This window comes from Glycine soja, chromosome 11 (genome assembly GCF_004193775.1).
Source record: "Glycine soja cultivar W05 chromosome 11, ASM419377v2, whole genome shotgun sequence".
NCBI lineage: Eukaryota > Viridiplantae > Streptophyta > Magnoliopsida > Fabales > Fabaceae > Glycine > Glycine soja.
The window spans coordinates 24,325,291-24,336,558 of NC_041012.1; the positions used below are offsets into that span (position 1 = coordinate 24,325,291).

General features: G+C 30.8%; 1 protein-coding gene across 1 annotated transcript; it reads left to right on the top strand.

Moving 5' to 3' along the window:
• The first annotated feature begins 3,445 nt into the window (after positions 1-3,445).
• Positions 3,446-4,451, top strand: LOC114375751 (RING-H2 finger protein ATL63-like). The gene has a single exon (XM_028333598.1). It carries the CDS (start codon positions 3,543-3,545, stop codon positions 4,344-4,346), a length of 804 nt encoding a protein of 267 aa, XP_028189399.1. The 5' UTR covers positions 3,446-3,542; the 3' UTR covers positions 4,347-4,451.
• The last annotated feature ends 6,817 nt before the right edge of the window (positions 4,452-11,268 follow it).

An 11,268-nucleotide genomic window follows, 5' to 3' on the forward strand; every position in this document is an offset into this window, starting at 1 on the left:
AAACTCATTCTCATTCCCATTCCCACCATTAGAAGACAACCTCAATCCCAACCCACCCTTGTGACCCACATAGAAGAACTCCTACCTTACCATTCCCATGGTTATGTTTTTAACTACATAAACCTTAACCTCTCAAAATATTTGTTTTTGCATTAAACGGACAATCTAATCATAAGTCATTGTATATGTCATCAATGTGTCATTATTCTGTGAGGAAATGAATTCAAATCCTTTAAGCAATGTATTTGAGTAAAAAAAATATAATTAAGAGAAAATTTATAAAAATAAATATTTTTTTAATAGAGATTAATCATGATAGGTAAAATTAGTGAATAATTCTCACTTATAATATAGTGACAAAAAATTATGTTAAATTTATTAATTTTTATAATAATTATTTTAAAAATTATAAGATTTTAAAATATGATTTACTGTTATAATTTTGATCACAACATCGAGGTTTTAGGTGTCCTTGACCACAATGCAAACACAGTTATGATCACATAATTATTCGCAATATTCTACAATACTAAAGAATGTCACGAAATTGTAACTCTAAGTAGAATTTAAAACTTGTATACTAAAAATGATTTTTGATTGATTAATATGTAAAACTTTCATATTAAATGTATATCTCTATTAAACTCTTAAAATATCATAAAAAAATTCTTTAAAAATTAATCACTCTAATTTAAAATTGCAACCCATGCTGTTCATTTATAATTGTGGGGGATAATTAACGGTTCATATTCTAATGATTTGATATGTTTGTGCACATTTAATCCTTAATTTTATTTTTGTAAAAAAAATCCGAAAAGACCAAAATTATTTCCTTTACCATTTAAATTGAAATGATCATTTTAGTGGAGGAGTCATGCATGCCACAGTCCACAGAACCACCATCTACAGCCTTATAATGTGGATATATGCAGCAGCTCAGATATGCCGTGAGAGCTAATCGCACTTTTTGCCGGGCTTATTTAACGACAAAAATCACAACGAATACCATCAACACTTCAATGTAAATTCCCCATTACTCACCCCAACATATATATACAACTCATTTAAATTAGAGAAAAAATTATATATTATAGTGTAAAAAAATTTATATTATCATTCAATCATAATATATTATTATATTATGAATAAAAATTATAATTATTTAAAAAAATTTATTAATAATAAATTACAATTGAAATAGTCTACGACGATTAAACTTTTTAAATTAACACTTGTTATATTTTTCATAAAATTTTAAGTTGTTAATTTTTTGTTCTTTAATTAAGTAATCAAATCATATCTAGAGTGATCAAAATCAATAACTAAAAAAAAAACAAGTTAACTAAAAAGAAAAAGATGCAATAATTTTCAACTGCATAGGTTCCCTTTTGAGATGATACAATTATTACATGGTGGCAGTTTGGGGTACGTCAGAGAGTTCACGAGCCTATATATACCAATACCATACACACACCCTGATCGCTGGAAGCATGCAGCAAAAAATGGTGGAATCTATGCAAAGAGTTATCTATTACTGTTGCTATTGGCATTTAGCTTTGGTTGTAGGGTGGTCAAGGTATGCCAAAATAAAGTGATAAGAAAAAAAGCTCTGATCCTGTCTGGTTCCATTCGCATGGGGACCCCATCCCCAATCCTACTTCTACCCCCAAACAAAATATCCTCCCTATGTTGACAAAGTTTAACTAAATAATAATCAAGTTTATTTTTTTATACATTATTGGGTATATTACAAGTGTTTTAGAATTTAATGACTATACAATATTTTTTTTATTGATCATGATCATTGTTAGTTGTTAATTGATTAGTAAGACAAATTTAAATCCATAATCTCTTATTTTCCTTTAAATCATCTATCATCAAACTAATATTATAACTCCATCACTAAAATGGCATTTGATATGAAGTATGACCGTTAATAAATATAAAACTGATTCATATAATCAATACAAGCATTTTTCCAAAATTTTATACTATTAATCGATTAAAAATTATTATAAAAATAAATAAATTTATCATTATTACACTCTCATTACATATACTATTTATTTATAATAATAACCAAGCAAAAAATGGTTCAAGCAAGCTTCTCTTTCTTTGCTTACTTTGGCTTTGGTGCAATTTTTTGCGACAAAATCTCAAGAATCTTGACTCGGAATGATAGGCCATGCCTAGGGATCCCCTAAATTCACCACATTAGAGAAAGTTATTGAGGACTTACTTGTGTGCGGTCCATTGTTTTACGCCACCTCTTAATTATTATTTAATAAATGCAAAAATTCATTAAACACAGACAATTTTTTATCATGACTCGATAACATTTTATAAGGATAATTAATAATTGAGGGACTATAATAATGATACATTAAAAATTACTCCACCGAAACCATAGTCTACAAAATTCTAATAATCTATATATAATAATATAAAATAAAAAGACTACACTGCTCCACATGAATATAATAAAACTCAACTACCCTATTTCTGCTGCCGTCGCCTTCACGAGTCCTTCATTTCTGCACCTTTTTTTCTCATAACATCACTTTTCCCATGCATAAGTCCCCATTTGCCTCCTTGGATACAGGGATTCTCCTTTGACTTCAACCACACCGTTTCACTCACTCCCCCTTGGCCTTGAACTAATAGAATACAAAATAATAATGCATTAGAAACACAAATTTGTTGCTAACCACCACACGCAAATGTATCATATGCATGAGGCAACACCCCCCTAAATTGTTTTTTCCCTCATATAAAACTAACTTCACTCTCACGTAATCCCTTTCACATAACACAAAAAGAGCAACCACACACCAACGGTCCATTCTAGTCCCTTCATCAAATAAATTTTTTTGTTAAAAAAAATATGGAAAAAAGTTATGTTATTAATCCTTATGTTTTCAGTCAAATGTAATCAACATCCTTAATTTTTTTAACAGGTAATCAAGATCCTTAATTATACTTTCATATCCCTCAATTTGGTGCTCAAAAACTTTTAAAATAGCATGTAAATTATGTCTACATTCTTTAATAATTCTTCAAGTTCTCTAAAATTAGAAGAAATTAAATTAAATTATTTTAAAATTTGAAGTTCAAATTCATCAATATAGAAATATAAGAACTTTGATCACATTGATAAAAAATAAAAAAAGACTAAAAACACCTTTTTACAAAAAGTATTTATATTTAAAACTGATAGTGTTGTAAATATAATTATCTTCAAAATCTTTAGTATTTAAAAAATGTCTCAAATAGAATTGTTTCCAAAATATATAGCTAGTATCTGATTGTTTTTTAAACAAAATTGTTTTCAAACTATTTAGCAGTCGAGAGAGTGTTTCAAATAAGTTTTTCCACGAGTTTCTCAAACAAGCTTATTAATAAATAAATAAAAAGAGATATCTTCTGAAAAAAAACACTCCACCAAGATTGTAAACCACCACCCTCCTAATAAAACCCATCAAGTCCAAACCTTTGAGCCAAAACCAAAACATCCATTTGACCACACTCTCCACAACACAATTATGCCAACCCAACCAGACTCACCACCCAACAACAACACGTTGACCCAAATGTTTCAGAACATCTTCTCAGACAACAGTAACATCATGCTTGCAGCCATCATTTCCCTCCTCTTAGTAATCCTCTTTGTCCTTCTTCTCCACCTCTACGCCAAGTGGTTCCTCGCTCAAGCACAGGCTCAGGCAAACGCCCGCCGCCGGAGGCGGCGCCGTCGCACGATGGTGACCGTCTCCGACGTCCTAGGCCCGGCAAGGTTCCACCACTTCCACAGCTTCACCATAGAAGACAGTTCACCCCTCTCAACAAAAGGGTTAGATTCTTCAACCATTAGAACAATTCCACTGTTCATCTATGAACACAACAACAACAACAACAACAAAAAGGTCCAGGAAGAAGAAGAAGAAGAAGAAGAACTTGAATGTGTGATTTGTTTGAGTGCATTTAAGAATGGTGAAGTGGGAAGGTGTTTACCAAAGTGTGGCCATGGCTTCCATGTGGAGTGCATTGACATGTGGTTGAGTTCACACTCCAATTGTCCTATTTGTAGAACCTCAATTGTAGCAAGTATTGTGGAAAATAATTCTAGTGATGATCATCATGGTGGAGATCATCATGATTTGGTTGAGATTGTGACTGAAGGTGGTTCTGCTGCTCCAAGTTCTGAGACTAGAGAGGGTGAACATGGGAATAGAGGAGCAAGAACAACTGTTTCTGTTATGTCAGTAAATTCTTCTTCTGAGTTCTTTGGATGCTCTTTGGAGAGAATGCTTGGCAAGGTTTTCCCAATATCAAGTAATGTAAATTAATTAATGAAATCACATGCTTGAGAGATGTATATGATCATCGAAGTATCTATTTTCTCTATACAATTATAACCATGAAATGTGCAACATCAACTATAGTTCTGTGTACAGGTTTTCTCTGTTTGATCCTTCCCTCAAATTATTCTTGGCCTTTGAACTGTTATAAGCTTCCTTTTCATTTTGTTGTCTTGGAATCTTTTAGATAATACATCTCCTTTACTTTATACACATTCACTCCACTTTACACTTTTTTATTTGGGTTACTGCTTATTTCAACAGTTTTTCAGTAATGAGCAATTTTTTACTATTAAAGACTTTGAAAGTCGTTGAAACAATTTATTTATAGTTTATTTATATTTATTTTATAATATATATATATAGTTTATTTCAATAAAATTTTCATAATTTATGTAAAAATAAGAGGACGAGCCCTGGTGCAGCCGTAAAGTTGTGCCTTGGTGACTTGTTGGTTATATAATGTACACTTATTTCATTATTTGATATAGTTAGTTTGGTTGATTATTAAGTTGTTTAGAGTTCTTCTACTTTTATTTTTGATGGAATTAGTTGAGTGTGCTCGTGAAATTTTTACACAAACATACAACAAATATATAATATACACATAAACATATATGTGCATTTATTATTAATAAAAATATACATATTTACTATTCATAATGTATATTTAGGATTTTTCAAAAAAAAATTTCAAAATCAAGAATTCGGGTCTTTTAACCTGGGTTTAAATCTTTCAACCTGAATTCATACTGTAAATAATATATATATATTAATAATAAATACGTATGTATGGTTATGTATATATTATATATTTGTAGTATGTGTGTGTGAAAATTTCGTGGGCCGGTGGCTGGTGCTAACTGCTTACATCATACGTCAGTTGATTTTCACTGTTTAAGAAATCTTTTGGCTTAGACCAAATCTGTGACAAATTTATGAGCATCACTTTATGTTCGATTGTATTTAAGAGCAATGCAGCTAGGAAGAGAAGCAACCACACTCTATTGCTTCTTTTGACATAGTAGAGTAGGAAAGTAACTAGTGTTAACATAGGGGTAGCTGCTAAAACCAAAGAAAAAAAGACAAAAGACAGCACTTATTAATTAAGGACTTAACTTAGCATTGCTGAATTGGTCAGTCATACTTCATGATGTATATACCTTTTAACAGCAATTGATTGTCCTTAAGACAATAGATGTGTTGTTTTCTGTCATGATCAAATAGTCCAAAAAAAGTATGGCTCGGTTGCAGGAAACAAGTAGAGTGGGTCCGTTCAGTCCTATAATTATATTCTACAATTTAAACCAAATTAGTTCCGATAATTATTTTAATTTGAGTTTAATTTTCTCTAAGTTATTGATAGATTCTGCAAATATTATTCGTTACTATTCCTAAAAATCCAAAACTGATCTTGTCCGACCCAAATTGAAAATCTGTTATGCAAGAAGAATATGATATTCTTATTAAAAATAAGATGTGAGATTTAGTACCACGAACTTCTAATGTTAATATTATTTATTTTATGTGAATTTTTTGGCATAAAAATAAATTTAATGTTTCTTTTGAGCAGCATAAGACCCGTCTTGTTGGTGATGGCAAGTCTCAAAAGGCTGAAGTAGACTATGATAAAACTTTTAGTCATGTGATGAAACCAACAACAATCTAGTCTATTCTTAGCATTACCGTATCTAAATCATGGTCCATTTATTAGTTGAATGTCAAAAATGCATTTCTGCATGGTCAACTATATGAGATTGTTTATATGCATTAGCCTATGGGATTCATGGATTCAGTTCATCCAAATTATGTATGTCTCTTAAAAAAAATCTCTTTATGGTCTGAAATAGGCTCTTCGTGCCTGATATCTCAACGGTTTGTTGATTTTATATCCACCATTGGTTTCTATCATAACAAACCTGATCATTCATTATTTATCTATTGCAAGGGTAATGACATGGCATACATTTTCTTATATATTGATGATATCATCCTTACTGCTTCTTCTTATGATCTTCGTAAATCTATTATGTCACTTCTTGCTTCAAAATTTGCTATGAAAGATTTGGACCCTTTCAGCTATTTTTTGGGCATTTTAGTAACTAGACATATAGGTGGTTTATTTCTTTTCCAACGAAAATATGCTGAGGAGATCACAGATAGAGTTGGCATGACCTTTTGTAAACCTGCTCCAACACCAACGGACACCAAAGTCAAGCTTAGTGTCTCCTCGGGTTCTCCATATGAGGATCCAACTCATTATCGCAGTTTAGCAGGAGCATTGTAGTACCTTATTTTTATGAGACCGGATATATCATATGTTGTACAATAGGTATGTTTACACATGCATGATCTAAAGACTGAACATATGAATGCCTTTAAACAAATTCTGTTATGTACAAGGCACCCTAGACTTTGGCTTACATTTGTACAAATCATCAATTTACGGTCTCATTTAATACACCGATGTTGATTAGGGTGGATGTCCTGACACTTGACTGTCCACTTCTGGTTATTGCATATTTTTGGAGATAATTTGATCTCTTGGTCCTCTAAACGACAACCTACTTTGTCTCGGTCAAGTGCCGAAGCCGAGTATAGAGGTAGCAAATGTTATTTTTGAGTCTTGTTGGATTCGTAATCTGCTTCTGGAACATCATTGTCTGATCCACAAGGCTACATTGGTATACTGTGACAATGTGAGCGCGATATATCTCTTCGGTAACCTCGTTCAACATCAGTGCACTAAACACATCGAGATGGATATATATTTTGTACGTGACAAAGTTGCTTGTGGACAAGTTCGTGTCCTTCATGTTCCCTCTCGGCTATCAAATTGCTGACATTTTCACTAAAGGGCTTCCGCGCATACTTTTTGATGATTTTCGAGTCAGTGTCAACGTATCAGAACCTCTCACTTCGACTGCGAGGGTGTGATAGAATCTGTAAATATTCTTGTAAACATTTTCAATATCTTTGTATATCTTAGGAAATTAGCCTATTTGCAACCTTGAATTAAGCAAGCACTCTTGTATATTATTCCCGATTTGAATGGAATACATCACAAAACAAATTCCTTCAATCATGTACTATGACTTCATGGATTTAGTTGTTGATTTGAATCTCTTTTCTAATGTTTTAATAAAAATTAACATTGACTGATACAAAAATGTACCATGAATACTTGGATCGTTTATATTTTTGACATATTTATTCTTTATGATGCTCTTAGTCATAGTGTTTCTAAACATTATCAAGTGTTTTTGATTTTTTTAATCATATAACCTTATCATTATGTTTTAAGCAAAGAGATTGATGGATGACAAATATGAATGAAATGTCAAAATATGTTTTTCATCCTTATAAATATCCAAAAGTTTAGAATTTGTTCCTACAAAATTTTTGGTATGTTTTTCGTTATTGCAAAATTTAAATGTTATTTTTTGGTCCGGAGTCAGGCTTGGATGAATCCGAGCCTAAGTGACATTTTTTAAAACTTAAATTATAGGCTAAAATATATTTTTCGTCCCTGTAAATATCAAAATGTTCGGAATCCGTCCTTATAAAATTTTGAGTCTTTTTTCGTTCTCAAAAAATTGAAATTTGTTATTTTTTGGCCCAAACATATGTTCGAATATCGAACCTACGTGTTACTCTTTCATTGGTTCCATTGATAGTTATGAGAGTGGATAATTTTTGTGGGTTAAAAATCACCACAAAATGTAGAAAAAAAACTCCACATATTTGTAAATTCCTCTTTCCTAACCTCCTTCTTTCCTAACTTTCTTCATCTTCTTCGAATTTATATAAAAATATTTTCCTTTTTGTTTTTAAATGTTTTGTTCAACTCCAATGGTCACCTTATTTAACCTTCCATCTTCTTCTTCTTCTTCTTCTTCTTTGAATTGCCCTTCCTTTCGAAAACCTAACACTTTCACTCTCAAACTCAACGTTACAAATACTAATTCCAATCTTTTATCGGAATCAAACTCAACAATATGGCTTTCGGATTCACCTCTCTCTCGGATTAGCCTGGTGGACGAGAAAGATGAAGTAAGTTAGGAAAGAGGAATTTACAAATTTGTGGGTTTTTTTTGTATTTTGTGGTGATTTTTAACCTTCATAAATCACCTACTCTCATAACCATCAATGAAACTAATGAAAGAATAACACGTAGGTTCAAATACCCGAATCTACGTTCGGGCTAAAAAGTAACAGATTTGAATTTTTCGAGGACGAAAAAAAAACTCAATTTTGTAGATATGGATTTTGAACATTTTGATATTTAAAAGGATATAAAACATACTTTAGCTTATAATTAAGTTTTAAAAAATGTCATGTAAGTTTGGATTCGTCCAAGCTTGACTCCGAGGAAAAAAACAACATGTTTCAATTTTATGAGAACCAAAAAATTCCAAAAATTTTGTAATGACGAATTTCAAACTTTTCAATTTTATGAGAAAAAGAACATATTTCAGCCATTAATAAAATGTAATACAAACGTTGAAAGTGATTTAATTAACATTTAATTGAATCATGGAATAATAAAAGCAATATGCTTTGTCTTGTAAAAATAAAATCTTAAATAAAAACGAGTAAGAATGAAAATTTAATTAATTAAAATTTCTTCATGAAGGTCAAGTGGGTCAAACAACCTGTGCAAGTGAGCCCATAAAAAATGATGTTTGCTTCGCAGTAATTAATGCACACCTTGGCCTGACCCAGAGAAACTCGTTTAGTCAAAACTGCACACAGAATTCAGAACATGGCTATTTGGTAGGGGATAGATATATTGAAATTTGGCTTGTTATGCGCATACTTCTCCATTTGATAGCAACACGTTTTTCATATTTTTAATATAGATTTACATATTGTTTTATAAGAGCGAGTTTTGATTTTAGTCCTAATTTTTTTTTCTAAAATTTGAATTCACTGTTTTTTCTTTGTAAAGTAAGTGAATTTTCGTTTTAGAATTTTTATCTCTCCAAAATCTGAAATCACTATTTATTATAATCTCCCCAAGATTCATTTTAAAGTAGATAAATAATCATTTTGACCCATGAAAGTATATGACGTTCATAAATTCGTCCTTGAAAGATTAAAAAATAAAATTTAATCTCCAAAATTATAAAAAGTGAGACAAATTCATCCTATCGTTAAATTTTGTCTCTTAACATTAGAGAACTTGCTTATGTGACACGCAAAGACAAAAATGTCATAAAATGATATTCACATGGATATAGAAACTAAAGTTATTAACAAATATGTCCCTAAATTTAATAACTTATTGGCATTTTCATCTTTAAGAAAAATATAACTTACTAACATTGGTAACAAGATCCATGCACTAACAACACATTAAACTTGGAACTTTTTTATTTTATTTTTATAAATATTTATTATAATGTATTATAATTGTAATTATATTTATAATGTCAATTTATTACCGTAGAATCAAAGCTTAAGAGGAGATAATGCATGAGTAGGTTCTCAAATAAAAAATTAACTTGTCAAATCTTAAATGGATCATCCACAAGTAGAAGAAAGTAATTGTAGTTGTAGTTATTAGAACTTTCATGTTTGTTTTCTTTTACTTGTAAATGTTCCATTTAAGATTTGACAAATTGATTTTTTATTCAAGAATCTAACCTTTGTCTTATCAACTCTTGAGTCTTGATTCCTATATGATAAGTTGATATTATAAATATAATTATAATACATGATAATTAGGGTCTTTGACTGATGGGACCCAAGATATCTGCACAAACTTCAATTCTTAGGATTGACTACGAGATTAACTTTTTATCTGAAATTTAGTAACACTTAAAATTTATCATCCCTCCTAAAAATATATTGTGTGGGAATATAGTGTGTGGGAATGGAACTCATATTCACCCCCCACAAACCCAACCCATGTATTACCAACTGACCTACACATTAAATAAACAGGTTTTTTATTTGACTAAGAACCATATATCCTATATTCTGAAATGTCCTCTTTCCCATTGCTAATCCGATCTGCCACTGATTTGCAATTTGTCTCACTGATTACCGAAACTCAAATTGTTTTGAGTGAGCCATAATAAAGCATTAAGAATGGCACGAGCCGCTTCTTCCTCCAACACAGACATGGATGCTGTAATAAAATTACCAGTTGCTGCAACTATAAAATGACCCGTGCTATCTCTAATACAAGCTCCATACCGCATTATTAGATCCTTAAAAATGTCAACATCCTGCAATATGTCTCAATATTACTCCACAAACCACATTGCCTCTATATATTAAGACTCATAGGACAGTACGTTAGAAAAACGTGCCAACTATTGTCAAGAGCATCAGTACAAAAAACACCATTTGTTGGACATGAAATACCCTTAGCCTGCAGTCTGATACAAGTTTTGGAAGACAGTCCCGACATGCTTTCCAAATAATCAAAACTTGATACAAAACTTTAAATGATACAACATTTTAGATAAGATAAAAAATATATATAGGATTTTTTTTGTATGACTCTGGTGAACCCAAATTAGTGGTATTTGGCCAATAATATTAATGAAACATTATTAGTTAACTATTTTAGTTACCATTAACTAATGATAAACTATGAATTGATTATTCTCATGATGCAATGGCTACCTACACATCCTTATTGCAAATCTTGTCTTAATTTTACTAACTTCACTCTTTTTTTTCTTTTTGTTATAATCATGAGTTTTTTTTTAATTTTTTTTATTAATTTCCCTCTCATCATATCCATTTATTTGGGGTAACATGGTACATCTAATAATACTCATTCAACTTGATTGAGTTACACCACTTATATATATCTTATCATGTAGTTGATTTTATTTACATTATGACCGCACATTACCGTTTTCTTTTGTTTAGTATTAATTTGTAAAATATA

What these genes read in the sequence shown, in the direction of transcription:
- LOC114375751 (XM_028333598.1), top strand. Translation starts at nt 3,543, where the DNA reads ATGCCAACCCAACCAGACTCACCACCCAACAACAACACGTTGACCCAA.